The sequence below is a fragment of the Pezoporus wallicus genome, unplaced genomic scaffold, assembly GCF_028554395.1.
Source record: "Pezoporus wallicus isolate ANWC-B61680 ecotype Strahan unplaced genomic scaffold, APGP_CSIRO_Pwel_v1 contig_2908, whole genome shotgun sequence".
Taxonomy (NCBI): Eukaryota; Metazoa; Chordata; class Aves; order Psittaciformes; family Psittacidae; genus Pezoporus; species Pezoporus wallicus.
The window spans coordinates 2,437,573-2,453,448 of record NW_026642179.1 but is presented as its reverse complement, the minus strand read 5'-3'; the positions used below and the strand labels follow the sequence as shown (position 1 = coordinate 2,453,448).

The 15,876-nt window shown below is 38.4% G+C and overlaps 1 protein-coding gene across 6 annotated transcripts in view; it reads right to left on the bottom strand.

Annotated features, from left to right (window-relative positions):
- EPS8 (epidermal growth factor receptor pathway substrate 8) overlaps positions 1-15,876 on the bottom strand; it is a 136,493-nt gene that overhangs the window by 15,432 nt on the left and 105,185 nt on the right. For 5 of the 6 annotated variants that reach the window (XM_057427905.1, XM_057427906.1, XM_057427907.1 and 2 more), the window contains 6 exons: positions 13,137-13,211; positions 12,392-12,540; positions 10,308-10,491; positions 6,854-6,987; positions 2,483-2,594; positions 1,491-1,634 (listed from right to left, as the gene is read on the bottom strand). In XM_057427905.1, coding sequence (XP_057283888.1) covers positions 1,491-1,634; positions 2,483-2,594; positions 6,854-6,987; positions 10,308-10,491; positions 12,392-12,540; positions 13,137-13,211 — 798 coding nt within the window. The remainder of the gene's footprint in view (positions 1-1,490; positions 1,635-2,482; positions 2,595-6,853; positions 6,988-10,307; positions 10,492-12,391; positions 12,541-13,136; positions 13,212-15,876) is intronic. The other variant, XM_057427911.1, reaches the window with a different exon arrangement.

Sequence of the window (15,876 nt, the reverse complement as noted above, 5' to 3'; positions counted from 1 at the left end):
CATTACAAAGAGCACTGTAAGAACGTCTGCTCAAAATTGTACTCAGTCTGCTTAGAATTTCTTGGCAAAAACACACAAAACGACATTCCCCCAAAGGAAAAAAAAAAGTCAGATCTTCAAATCGGGAGTTGAAAGGCACTCTGTGAAATGAAGCATGCATCTAGACAGGCAAAAAACCGTAACTGATTTATAATGAGCCCATGGGTTATAGGCAAACAATTAGGCACAGGAGAAACTCAGAAAGGTCTGATTCAAGCCCACCAAGCTCAAGACAGGTCTACCACATTATTGTGCCAGAAATAGCATAGGATCTGTTTTTCAAGAAATTTTTCATATCCATGGCAAACCTGGAAATACTGAAAGAACTGCAGCTTTCACGATAGCTGTGCACAGAGAATCTGGCACAGCAGCAACTTCGACTGGGATATTCAGATTATTTTGCAGCAGAGCCAGTGGATAGTAACAGTATGGCATTTCTCCTTTTCCAGCCATCAGCTGGAGTGTGTAGGCACAAGAAATGAATATTAAATTAAATTTAACTTCATTTCAACAAAAGTTTGGTTTGCATTATTTGGACTGAAAAAGTCTGATTCAGAGGCAGGCCTGGAATTTCTGCCTAATCCAAACTTGTTTGCCTAACCTTTCAAAATCACTGGAAATAAAAGGGAAGAAATAGGTCTTAGAAAATACAACTTCTTATTTGATGAACCTCCAGCTCATTTAAATGGTGCCTAAAAATACACTTCACAACTTCGGCCTATGTATACTTACTCAGGTGGACAACTGCACTGACATAAGACTTATTTATTTTTTATATGCTTTATACTCTAATTCTGTTCAACATATAAAAGAAACAACAATAACAAAAAAATCATAATTCCACACCACAGCATGAAAGAAAGAAAACCAAAATTAGGTCAGAAGAATGTGCTGCTAATGCCCAGGCACACTAATTGAAAGATACCTGCTTTGTGAATTCAAAAGCAAAGATGCCTACTTTAATGACTCCAAAATTACAATAATTAAATAAATTGAAGACTAAGATAGAGACACACAAAGTCAGAAACTGAAAAGATAGCTTTCACTCTCCTAGGAGAAACAAAGATGACCCTACCTTAAATAATTCAAACTCCTTCTTTGGCATCAACAGCTATCAATCCACAAAGGACATTTGCAATTAAAATAAATGCATACACAGCCATTAGGATTGAAATTATCACCTCTAAGCAAATAAGCAGAAAAACACCCCAAAACTTAAAGGAAAACATTTTGCTGTAGCTCTATCAACTTTTTTTTCATGTTAGACTCTATGCTATACAGAAATCAGTGTCAGCCTGTACAAAAAAATACAAATCTTTTGACATATAAGTGAAACATGCATATATTTTAGCCTTGCTGTGAATCTCTTCCTCCTTCACACACACACACACACACACACACACACACTCACAGTACGAAAGAAAGTTTTGCTCCCAAGGAGCAGACAGTACCTGAATGGTGCGGGTATATGCAGGCTCTGACCATCCTAGGCCACCTTCTTGATTTCTGAGAGGGTCCAAAATGTTGTTTGGCACAAAGCCTGTGCTGCCACTTTTATTCTGAACCTTCCACCACTGCTTTCTGTCATCCAGAATCTGAAATAATTTGGTAAATCAATTACATAGTTTTTCTGACTTTTCTCCTGCCATCATTTAAAAATGAAACCATAACTTTGCCAGGTTCTGTGATTGCCAACACAGATTTCCCTAAGAAACTTCTGAAGTTTCTTAGAGAAACTTCTGAAGAGAAGTGTGTAATGAAACCCTGTGAACTCAGGCATGTGCTAGACAAGACAGGGGAATGAAAATCTGCTTGTGCAGAGAGGCTAGCACCTCTGCAACCTATATGCTGTTGACAAAAGGAGTAACTACTAATAACCCAAGCAGAAAGTGCACCATTGTAGAAAGCACAAATTTGGAGAGAGCACACTTCTGAGTAAATAGGGAGCTGGAGCAGGATGGTTAGGAGAAGTCTGAAATGTGCCTACCTGCTGTGTAATCTCTCAAGCAACATTTCCTCCCTTTGTTGCTCTCTACCTTCCAAATGTTTCTAGCTGTCAGGGTACCAACTCTTCCAGGAAAGGACAGTATTTCACTGTCCTACTGTCCTGTGAGTATATAGATAGTGTTTGCATAGCCAGCTATTTAAATACTATGAAATGAGGCTTTTAAAAGCAATACCAAACAAGATGGAAGAAATACACAAACATATTTCTACAGCATCAAAATCCACAAGTCAGTGTAAATTTTCTGTTTATCTTGTCTATGATGCAAAACAAATGAATTGAACTTTCCATATTAAAGGAAATAAATCAAACACATGGAAGGAATCATTAGGAACAGCCATATTGTCCACAGGAAAGGTACCCTCAGCTTTGACTAGTGCCTGAAATTTGTGTTTTCTCACTAAGTGGGTTAGGGTAGAGATGGGGAGAGGAAATTACCTCCACAATCTCTTCTTTCATGACAGAAAGCTCACTGTTGTTTCGTGCCATAAATTCGTACTTGCATTTGGCATATTTCTTGGTCTGTGCTTTACTGTGTGCTTCATAGTTTCTGCAAAGCAAAATCAGACTTGCTCACTAAGTTATTCAAGCAACTAAAAACACAGACAAAATGCCCTCTTCCAACAGGCTGCAAAACATTTAAATACACACCCCCCACCCCCCCTAACATGATGCTGCTGTAAAACTACCTATCTATAACACACCAATTTAAGTGCCAAAAAAAAGTTTAAAAAAGAAACAAAAAGAGGCTGTTTAGCTACATGGACCTCAAGAACTGGCAGACTTTACTGGCTCACTCTTTGCAAGATGTATGATAGCAACTTGGATTAGCAGGCACTATTGTTTTAAAATAAACAAGCACACTATATTTAGTCTGTTCACCTACAGTAGGTTAAACTATCATTTTCCATATAAAGAACTGACTACACTAAGTACATAATTGAAATCTTGTGCTTAGTATGAAGCTATATTTCTAATGTTCATCATAGTGTTTCAAATCCATACTAGATGAATACATTTTTGCCATCATCACCAATGGAATTAAACTCAGAAAAATGTTCACCTACGGTGGGTCAATTTTCTTAATCGAAAAAATTAATACAATCAACCATCAAAAAATTGATACCATTAACTCTAACAATGTCAAGTTACTGTACTAATTAAAATCTAAAAATAACTTCTTGGCAGTTATAAACAGGTCTCATTGTAGAACAAGGTATACCACAGTCTATGTCTTCTCGTTTCCATGAGGAAAGACTGTTGAGAATGCCTTTGGCTAAGAAGCTACTAGTTTCTGTGATGTAGTACCTCTTCAGGTTGAGAAGCCCTTCAGCCCCCTCAAAACAGGCGCTAAAGAAACAGTATCATTATTCACTTTTTGCAAATTACACCCAACAAACTAAATCCATACCAGTTAATAAAGTTTAAAAACAAAAAATCCAAATGGAGAATGAAAACATGAAGCGATCGATGTCTTGAAATGCTGCACACAACATCATAGTACAGATATAACAAATATCACAGATATCACAAATGCAGATAGCTGCTGCTGTTGGTTCTGTGTAACTGTGGGTCCCAGGCATGCCTGAGTAATCCAGTAATCACCTAGCTACTGCATGGCTGTGGAGAAGTGTCTCACTTGACTTGAAGAGCAGAATAAAGGAGGAAATGTATTTAGATTGAAATATGATTTTGAAAGAAAGACAAAACACTAAAGTGTTTAATGAGAGAGTGAAAAACATGGGATGAACCCCAGCCTACAGAATAGCTGTTATGAGGCTGAAAGATGTGCGTGCAATCCCATGTTTTTTCCACCACCCACTCAAAGCTAATCCTATTTTGAACTCCTTTCTTACTGTCTCAGGGATGGAACTAATGTACCTCTGAAGGTACTTTTAAGCTGCCTTTCCAAACTCATTTCACTAAATGTGTCTTTGTGCTTTGCCCAAACCTAACTATGCTGATCCCTTCAAAAATATGTCAGGAAGAATTTTACAAAATGCTTACATTTCAGTTTTACTCCACTCTCACAATCAACACCAACATCCCCAGAACATGGGTCAGGAAATGTTGGTGTGCTTCTGAAGAGATCGTAAGTCTTTACACACAGCTTTATGAGCCAAACAGTTTACTCAGGGCACAAATATTTTCAACACTTCCCTCCATCCTTCCACCACTGTGTTTTATTACTGCCTATGAGATACACAATACTTGTACCCCTGCTCTCCAGGCAGGCTGCTCAAGAGCCTAGTGGATTGCACAGACTTTCAGGGTCTTTTTCTTCAAATAACAGAGCAAAACCAAACTACACAGCATACTAGTTTGAAAAAGCACAGAACTTGCTGAAAAATTATTCAGTACTCTTTCAGCATCAGAGTCACCAATATACCTAACATTACACTAAAAGTTTTAGGATCCTGACAGATAATATCACCCAAGGAAAACACACCTTACTGTTGGAATAAGGCTCACTGAAGATCTCAGTGAATTAAAATTTCACCGGATAAGTGCACTGGTTTTGGCTGGGATAGAGCTAATTTTCTTCCTAGTAGCTGGTATAGTGCTGTGTTTTGGATTTAGTAAGAGAATTATGTTGGTAACACACTGATGTTTTAGTTGTTGCAAGGTAGTGTTTATACTAAGTGAAGGACTTTTCAGTTTCTCATGCCCTGCCAATGAGAAGGCTGGAGAGGAAGAAATTGGAAGGGACCACAGCCAGCACAGCTGACCCCAACTGGCCAGAGGGATATTTCATACCATACAACATCACACTCAATATATAAACTGGGGGGAAAGCTGGCTAGGGGATGCTGCTTGGGAATTGACTGGGGATTGGTCAGCCAGTGGTGAGAAATTGCATTATGCCTCACTTCTTTTGGTTATTCTAATACTTTTATCATTATTTGCTTCCTTTTCTACACCATTAAACTGCCTTTAACCTCAACCCACTTTTACTCTTCCAATTCTCTTTCCCAGCCCACTGCGGAGTGGTGCTTAGTTGCTGACTGAGGTTAAAACACAACAACAAGGTGTAACCTACCTGTCCCTCAGAAGGTAGTGGATGGCTTGGTCACTGCCTATGGACCACTCATTAGGAATGCCAGCTTTGAACAAGAACCAGCAAACAATGGCTGAAAGGGTCAGCTTGAATTTCGCACTCCCTACCCCAAACCCACTCCTTTACCGGCTTCTTCACAGAAGCTTTAAAATTTATCTTTAAATGGAAGTTACCTGGGGTAATACATACTAACAGTTTTCCTCAAATAATGAGCTCCTACCAGGCACGCATTATATATATCAAGAGGCAGTTAACAAATAGAAGTTTGTGTTGTGTTTAACAGACTGCAAGATAAGGGCACACTGGGGATGTCTGCATCTGTACCAGCCATCTAGACTCCTTCCTACAATCAGTGGTGAGAAGTGGGCACCAGCACAGCACGCCTCATTTCGTATGTTTCAAAAGACTGATTTCACCTCACATGAACTGCTTCTTAGAAACATCCATTTCTCTTTACCCACCACAAAGAAGGCCTGGATGACTCTTTCAGCTGCAGCCAGATACACTGATATCATCAAGAATTCAGTGCAGTAAGACTCATTCTCTAAATCTGAAATGAAGGCAACAACACCTGCATGGTCTTACTCTAGAAGGACAAAACAGGTCTTATCCCATTACAGGTAAGACAGAAAGGAATTTAGAGTGCAAATCACCTAGATTTCAAGCTGACTGGCCCTGAGACAAGAACTCAAAAAGTAATCAAGCTTGAGAAATTAAGAGATGAATACTATTGCTGTTGTTGTTATGAAGGATAAATCTGAAGTTCAAGAAAAGAATCAAGTCTTCAACCTGCACACCATGTGGGAATATGTTTGCATGCAGATTAACTACCGGATCTTTTAACACGTAGCTCAAAACAAGGAATTATGCAAAGGTTTTCATCAAGTGAGTTATATCAATGCTGTTTTAATCAGCAATTTCACCCAAAGGAACTTAGTTTGAACATTTTCTGTGGCACATAAGCCAAAATACTGTTCATACAGTGGATGCAGAATAGAGTTTGGCATGGAGGAGCAATTCCAACACTGTTTTTACTGATTCCCTTCCACAGCTTGTGTTGGTGTAAGTTCTCCTCACAGACAAGGCTGAGACTCCAAGGATCACTGCATTTGACCCTGTCAAGCTATTTCAATTTAGGCTAAACTGAAGGGGATGAAAGAGCATATGCAAAAGGATACTGGTTGCTATGCAAACATTTCAGAGCATTTCTGTAACAGTTGAAAGAGAATGGAAGAAATGAGGAGTTACTATTCTGAAAGTAGATATTTATGCACCAGCTCAGAAAATAAAAAGCAGGAGACTATGGAGCATTAAGTGAGCAGCTAAGCAAATCAAACAATCCTTCTAAACAAAGACAGATGAATCTCAGAGCAGACTTGTCATTCTTTGTAATTCTGAAAAGAGCAAAGAGTGTATTTAAAAACATAACATAGAGCAGAAATAAAACTTGAACCCAAATAGGAGGATTCTGTGTTCTCAGTTGGGTTGGAATTCCACTATATCATTTTTGACAAAAACATCAATTTAACAGCATACATAAACAGGATAGTTATACAGAAATTAGATTAAAAGACTCTCTCCTAAGGAGAGAAGCAAAAGCAGAATACCCACTGCTAGCCAGAATCGCTTCCTCACAGAAACAATGCTCTGCTCCAGACACAACCGGAGGTAATTACAGACACCACCACCCCAATAGCAATAAGTTGGGACAGTTATCCACAGCACCACGTACGCCGTTGATTCAGTGTTACCTATCTACATGTCGGCTAACAGTTTGCTTAAAGGCAGCAACAGCCGCCCCCTGGTCCAGCAGAGGCCCTCTTTTGTAAACTGTGTTACTGAATGCATACCCATCAGACGGAGGATAGTCAGGAACACTGGGAGGCTGGAAGACAAAACAGAAACAAAGGCACAAAGTGGATTAGTGTCATTAAGCAGCCTAGTTCACTTCATCCAGCACTCCTAGGGTCCTGTCAGCATTCATGCATCCTCAGGTGCTCATGCTTCTGCTATGAAAAGTTAATAACTTCTGCATTTCAAATACATAAACAGGGAGATCAAAAGGATAAGAATAAAAGAATTTCTATCCTAAGTCATCCCACTGCATTAATATTGCAGTGGATATTCTTTAGAAAAACAGTTCTCCTGGGCAAGGTCCGTGTCATCTTTCAGATATCACTACAGCAACACAACTTATAAACAACAGCTGAATGGCTTTAAAATAAACTGTGCTGAAGAACTGCTTTGAGCTTTTGTTCTAGATGTACAATTAAAGCCAAAAACCTCTAGCCAGCTAAAAGTAAGTCTCTACAAGAAATAAAACCTCCCAAGTAAAATTGCCACTCTCTTGCAGGATCGTAATATGAAGTGGCTCATTTATGTCACCCTCTCACTGAGCATGACTACAGTCAAAGAAGAAATGCAAAAGGAATGTGATAGTTGGTACAATTAAGGATTTTAATTAAGGAAAATTATCACAGTTTATCGCAAGCACATACATAAGACTGAATCAAAGGCTTTAGAAAACGCTTTTTAAAATGCAGTCTTCTAAAGAGAGCCACCTTAAATCCAGCAATGATGCTCTGCATCTAAGTAAGAATTATTTTAACCACCACTCCCCAAACCAAAACAACCTAAGCAGTTATTTTCTGGAGATTACAATCTTGAAATTGCTCAGTCTAGATCTTTTCCTCCTACCACCACTCAGTTACACAAATTAAAACAGCTGAGATTCATCAGAAATTGATAAATCTTTAAGCTTGTTTTGATGTTGGTTTGGGTGTTTGGGTTTTTGGTTTTGTTTGGTTTTGTTTATTGGTTTGGGTTTGGTGTTTGCTCCTATCTGCTACTCACCTAATTTTCTACCTCTGAGTATCTGATCTGGTACCCAGAAGCACTTGGCTACAGGGCTGAGGGCTTATAAAAAGAAATTAAAACCACACAAAAATTGCTATAGGAATAAAATATCCTTCAAAATTATATAATTAAAGAAAAAAAAAAATCTCAAGTGTCACCCAGCATTTGCCTTACATCAAAAGACACCCAGGTAGCAGGAGCTCATTTTACTTCACACACACATTATTTGCATTGCCTTAGCCTCACTGGACTCTCTGTCACCACTTCCCCATTGTTTAACTGCCATTTGAAGTCCTCATTGCTGAACCGACTTCACCCTGATACCCCTCCAGTGGGAAAGCTGGGTGTGTGGCTAGATCTTAAGGTTTAGGAATGGAAACTAAAAACACAGCTCTCATGAGCAGGGACCTCCAATGCCCTGGCAGTCCCTGCCCAGCAGGGAAGGCAGCCACATCATGTACCCCTTCTCCACTCCCAGCACACCACAACTCTCAATATGCGGCCTTGGTCCTCTGGAGAGCAATGTCACACTGAGACACAAGGCAAATTATTGATAGGACACAAACACTTATATTCTCATTTTTCCAGCATTCTTCGTTAAATAAGCTGTTATAGCAGGCTTATGAAAGAACAATTATTCTGGTATCACCCACTCCAGAGGGGTCTTTTTGCTGCAGCCAAATAGCATTTTGCACTCACACAGCTTTTTCCAGCTGAGCACCCACAGCATTTCACAGCTATTAAGCAGCTCAGCACTTTTCACCCTAGGGATGTGCTGAGGAGGCACTGGTGGTGCAAGGAGCCAAAGAACCAAGGTTAAATGACTTGCTCGAGACTACACAGGAACCAGAGAGACTCATGAAACTAAGACCTGACATAGAATCACAGAATCAACTAGGCTGGAAAAGACCTTTACACTAAGTCCATCGGTTCCCCCAGGTGACAGGCACACACACACACACCTTCAAGTGAACCGGAATATATTATTTATGTCTTTTGAAGATTAAGACAAAGAGTTGGCTAACAACTACCAATCCAACCAACATTACCACCGTGAAAAATAATTAAATCAACTCCCTGAGACACAAGCAATCAAATTACCCCAATATATTCTCCCCCCCCAATTTGTTTTAACTTATTAATAACAATAAATAATAAATCATCAGAAGAGAAAAATCAATGGTGCTCTCATTTCAACACCTTTTTTTTTTAATTTTTAATTATTATTTAGAAGCAGCTTAATGTAAAAAACAACAACAACAAAAACCCTGCATGGAATGTACAGCAGTGAAACTGAGACAATGTTTGATGAGATTGTTTCAGGAGACGACTAGAGAAGGGGATGACACCAACAGCAACAGCTATATTTCACATTATTGTACCCATTAACTTTACTAAATGCTTTTTTGCTCACCATGAATCACTGGCAGTAACACAGGTTTTGGCACATTTATTCTCATATATCTTGTTAGGCATAAAGCCAAATGGTGTTTTAAGTAACCAAATATGTACCATGTTATCCTCCTTTGTTTGGCAGACTTTCTACCCAATTTGTTTTTCCCTATAGCTGTGTAGACTTTATTTTTTATTTTTTTTAACTAAAAGATATTTTCATGAAAACAAAGTTTTATTGTAACAAGCTTTCTATGGACAGCTTTCATAAACTTTTGCTGGGGAAGCGTTGTTGTCTCCAATAAGGGAATTGCTCTGAAAGAGAATGTCATCCCATAACAGCCAATAATTCTTCCCTCGAATCTTCTTCCTTATGTGCATTTTTTCACTAACAGATAATACACACATATATATATCATAAAATTAAGATAAAATCCAGTATGATGGTGTTAACACGTACTTGAGGAATATGGGGAAGACTAGGAACCAAACCTGGAAAATTCTTAGGTGCACTTCATACCACAGCTGCTAACAGGGGACTATGGACTATCTCATACTTGATTTAAACTAAAACTAGCATACAAAAATAAATTCAAATCTTAAATTAAAATTTATGTCCTCCCAACCATAAAAAGCTTCCAAAAATAAAACTTTCATATGTTTAAAAAGGAAATAGCTTTCTGTGTGAATTAATAAAAACACCAAACAAACAACAAAATCCACATATATTCTTCAAATATTCACAAAAATTAAAGCACAGGCAATTTCCTCATTGCTTTTTTGGTGGCTGAACACGTTTTGGTTTGTATAACTTCAATATAAATGTAATGAACTTCACTGATGTAGGAGGCATCAGAGCACAGTTACTCCAACAATGCTGAAGAATGTTTTCTTTATGAAGGAAGCAGTTGGTGCTGCCTTCAGCTAATTTACGAAACGCTGTTGCAGGTAACCTACCTCAGTTGACAGTCTTTTCATTTCTTGCTTCCTCTGTTGCTCTGCAACATTTGCCACAGACTCAGCCAACTGATTGAGTTCTTGCTCCTTGGGAGCTCCCATGAAGTTCAGCAAAGGAGGTTCCCAACCATTTCGGAAACGGGGGACATAAGGCGGAATAAAATGGTCTTTGGGCCAATCCACTCTGTATGAAAAGTAAATTAGAGATCTGTATCAAGGGCCACGCAAATACTGATTTCATAGGTTTTCCTGAAAATAAAAATGCTTCAGAATTTTTATTAACATAGAGGAAAGGATGGGATTATGGTCCAGGCAGAACAGTGTTAGAACACAGAAAATCAGCAAAAAATATTTATTGGCCACAACTATGCTCCCTGCTGTGTTCTGCAGAAAGAAACTGTTCCCGCTGTAAGGATGTGCCAGTGGTAAAACACAACAAATATCTGTCTTGTAGCAAAGGATGAGTAACAGAAGAATCAATCACAAATAAATCTAGGATTTGTTTTAACTCTTAAAAAGGGAAAAATACTGCAATGATCTATTCGTGTGGAAGCATCAGACAAAATTTTTAAAGGAACAGCCTGCTCTGTAAAAAAGTCTGAAAGCAGGTATAGGAGCATGGAAGCTTAGGGGGCCTAGCTAGACCTAAAACAAAAAGTTAAGCAAGAGCTTTTACTGACAAAAAACCCAACTCTACATACTCCAAGATACAAGAATTATCACCCCATATGCTGCTTTATAGTCCAGATTGATCTCTTTAAAATACTGCATTACTTTTCAGAGCTCCACTAACATTCCCTATTGTAATACAAAATACCAAAAGCTACAGTTTTCATGCTCTGGCTTTGCACAATACATAACACATGGTATCTTCACAGTGGAACCAAAAATGGAATGTACATTACAGTCTTTTAACAGTCTCATTAATACTGCTTCAAATTAAAGGAACAAATGCTGCCAGTCACACAAGTTGCAGGAGCAGTCAGCAGCTACTAGGCCATTAGCAGGCCTGAGCTAGGTTAGTAACCCTTGAGCTTTATCATTCACTTCTCCAGCTACACCACACCACGGTGTGCCTCTGGATACAGAGATCAATCAGACCATCATTTCTCATCTGCACAGGTCAGGTCAACCAACTTCATTCTTCACTGACCAACATGAGCTACTTTTCTTTCCATTAAACTTCTTACCAGGATGGACTAAACAAATGGTGATGGTATTTCCCAAGACAAGAGCCCATTATTTTACCCAGCGATCCATTTTCCCTGCACAGGGCTTCCACAGTGTAAGGCAATTTCTACTGCCAGTCCCACCTCAAGCTTCTATGAAGCCAGTAGACTTTGAAGCAGGTAAAGGCAAGCAAATGGTACTCGGTTTAGGGAAGATCTCTGGCAATCACAAGGAGCTGCAATTCCTGTTTTCAGCTCATTTTGTAATAGCAGGCCAAATGACAGGCCTGAAGGATAAATTTGGACATTTGTGCTCCTGCAGCAGAGCGACATCAAGGAAGAGAAAGACCTTTATGTCACTCTCCCTACTCTGATGATGTTTGTCACTCCATGCTCTAGGGCTTTCCATACAGCCTTCATTTCCAGCAAAACACCCAACTACTTTTTAATTAATCAATTAATTAACTAAAAAAATCCACTTGGTAGGTGTTTAGGTTCCAATTTGAAATCTAAGAGCAAATATGAATAAACTCAAAACACATAATACGCTTCCAGCCAAGTTAGTTAATCATCATCAAAAGTACTTACCTACCACAAATAAGGATTAAAACACACTTTGCTAATTTAAGCTTTTTCTTTTTGTGTGTTCTGTTTACCTAAGTAATTCTTGATACCATGGACAAAATTTCTGTCTGCATTTTCTCCCTCCTTGAGAATTGTAAAATCAAACCACTACCAAATCGCACTGAGGCTAAAGAGCTCCTTTCAAAAAACTTCAAAGAGCAGTTCTGAAGAGTCCAAATCCTAACAAATTAATACTGAGGTTTCTGGGGGGTGGGTAACCTGGTTAAGATTGTGTCAAAATAAACCTCAGTTGAGAGACCATCTCTAAAATATACAAAGGCTTTTTCTCACCTGGCTTTCGTCCATGTATCACCCAATGACATCCATAACTGTCCTTCCTCACTGGTGACAGTATACCGTAGGAAGTCTATCGCATCTTTTGTTAAGAGGGGGCTGAGTACTGTACTAGCAAGCTCTGGACCTCCTGTTGTCTGTACCACCTAAATGCAAGTATTAAAATGATCCAAAAAACATACATATTGTCAGTGAGGAAGTTATTGTGAATACAAGTTACTTATAGTGCTGCCAGGGAATGTTATTACTTGCAAAAAAAAAACCTCACAAAACTCTGAGAAGCTAACAATGTGTCTTAATGTCCTACAGTTTAACTACACCATTTATTCCAGAAGAACTTCTGTTTGGTCACCATTTCATAATTAGACCCACTTTTGGCAATATTATTTTTGCTCTACTGATCAAAATTACACATACTTCCATTAAATTGACATATTGCTACACTGTCAACTCTCCTCCTGCATTATGTAAAGTATCTCAATATTTTATTCTTAAACATTATAATGGCAAACTGTAACACAAAGCTAAAGATTAATTAAGTAAATATATTTAATAAAAGGCATATATGCAGAAAAGGATATAAATTATTTTTTAAGGAGAACCTCATCACTAGATACACACATTTCTCTTTAGTTATTATCCAGGGACAAAATATTTCAATCTTGTTCTCACTGAAAAGGTTATAGAGCACATAAATAGAAGAGTTCTGAAGGAAAAGACTGAGAAAATTTTAAAGCCTTACCATATGTAGTGGAGTAAAGAGAAAATGAACCAGTTCAGCTGCACTAGGATTCTGGATATGGAACTTTAATTTGGCCTGAAAGAATGGGAAAATGATACATTTTAGAAGACGTTTAACTTTAATACGTAAAAATGGCCATCACTGTTCAGGACATAGGTCCTCCTAAACCCAGTGTCTGTCTGCAATATCCACTAAGTGCAAGTGTTCATTCATCCAATTGCTTTTGAATCCATGTATATCTTTAGCACCTACTGGGCAAAACAAGGAGTTCCACATTTCTTGGTTTCTTTAGTATTCTGTAGTTCTCTTCCAAATGAAAAGCCAGCAATCCTCCTCTACTCTTTTTCCAGTGATTTTCATAACAATTTACACATTTATAACATTATTCCTCTCTTTGGTCTTTTTCAAGCTAAAGTAATTCTCTCAAGCATTCTTGTCCTCCCTGTACCTTCTTCAGTTTTATTACACTGGAACAAAATAAGGTTATGGAACATATCAGCACGTTTGTTAAATTTTCCCCTCCCACCCCCCAATGGTTCTTAACATTTGCTTGATTCATCACCATTGAACAAGGATGATATTCTCACAGGAATCTGTACAACACCAAGATTTTGTTCCAATTTGTTTGATATATTAGATTTTTCCCCACCTTTCCATGACTACCGTATCTATCAATATTGAATTTCATCTCTTCCTTTATCTGCTATCACGGGATATTTCAACATTTGTAGACTCTACATTCCCCATTTGCCAGAACACCTGAATGCCAATTCAAACAGGGTTTCTAGTCATCTACCTGTAACTTGCCATTTTGATCTGCTGTTTTTTAACCTATTACCACTTCTTCAATTTGAAACAAATCATCTCTTGTGCCCCCCCCATAAAAAAATGGTTTCCATGGACATATTGTCCACTATCAAGCTTTTCTAAGTAAATATACACACTAAAACATCATATACTTTCTCTGATACACCTTCTTTGAAGATTTCTTTTATTTACTGATCACTCATTCACCCTGCAGGCTCCAGAAGAAAGAAACGCACCAGAATGCATTTTAAAAAGTTATAGTAGTTTTTATTGCATCTTGCCGTCTGTTCCTCAAACTGCTTTTGGCTAGCCTCAATCTACTTTTACATCTAGCCTTCCAGAATGTGCCCCGAAATAAAGAAAGGAAGAAGATGTATTTTTATTTCTAATAGCTTCCTATACATTGTCCTTCAGCCATAATAGCTCACTTTTGGTCTTTCTAAAGGGGTTTTTGACAGATGGTATGCATTTTCTAGAAGCTTCTGGCATTGTGTTTTAAAATAGTTTCCATTCTACAAGCAAAGATTTTATTCTTATAGCTACTCCTTTTATTTTTAATATAGATTCTTCATTTTATACAGCTCTCCATGTCTGACATAAAGTGAAATATTTCAGGCTTTTGTGGCTCCTGCAATGATGCCGAAGTAAAGAACTGTTACAGCACAAAGCTCTTCAAGAGCGACATTAGAAAACGGGTCCTAGAAGCTGCTGAGCACTAAAACAAGAACTGTTTCTTCTCCTGCACAGAAGATGAAGATTAAAGATGCACATGCTGTTCCTGGGTGAAAAACTAATTCAAATTCAGAAGACAGTGAGGAATAAGAATGGGGGGAAAAAGAGCCACACTACAAGCACTATTACTGAGAAAGATCAGCATGTTCTAAAACATTCATCCCCCCAAACCAGAAATCCTTTAAGGTCAGAATTACAGCATTCAATATAGTATTTAATATATATAATATATATAAATAATAATATATACATTAATATATATGTTCTGAACATTTCTAAGTATCTCTTATAGCCCTGCAATCAGAACACATTCCCCGGGAGGAAGAAAAAAAAAAACTGGTTTGACTCAGTAAATACAAGAATGATTTCCCCCATTGACACAGCTTCCACAGCAATTGGAAGAGAGCATCTCAAACTAAATGCTTTGAAGGTGTCCCACTTGTTGCTTTCTTTTAATAGCACTTGCAGAAGAGGAGATGCCAGCAGAAGACTCCTGAATTAACATCTCTGCTTTTTGAGAACCAATTTGTCAGATGGAGCATTCTGAGGATAGAAAGGTCCCATGTAATGATACCAACAAAGACAGAGTTTAACGGGCACAGCAAAACAGAACTAAATTAAGGCCACAGCTGGTGATGCTGGCAAGCATGCAACAGAGCTGTGAGCCCTACAGACATTCCTAGAAATTCTTTCATGAATTTCAAGTATAAGTCTTTAAGGAGCCAGAAAAAGAAGAAACACAAGAATGCTGAAAAAGAATCATGCTCATCCAGTCACTGTGTAGACAAGTGGAGGAGCAGTATCCCAAAGCTCGAAGGAAACCTAGGCCAGAGGTGGCCAGCCCTGCTCTTGCCTCAGTTCAACCTAGAATGGAGAAGGAAATGGTGAAAGTCCAAGACCAGTCAAGTATCAACTGAGCTATTCTCCTGTGCATCACCCAAGGATCAAACAAGATTACATTTCCAGGTATATCAGCATTCTTCAAGAGGATGCTTGTGGGTTTGCTCCTTCCGAAAGAGCAGTGGAGACTCAAGACAACACAGATTCAGGCTTACAAGTCACTGGATGGCATTACCACCTCTGCTTGGCTGGCAGCAGTAGGGCTTTTAAGACCCACAAGGTTTCTCTACATGGACAAGGCACCATGAAAGTTAGGCAAAAGGCAGAAAACTTGATTAATGCATTCCCAAAGACAAAATGA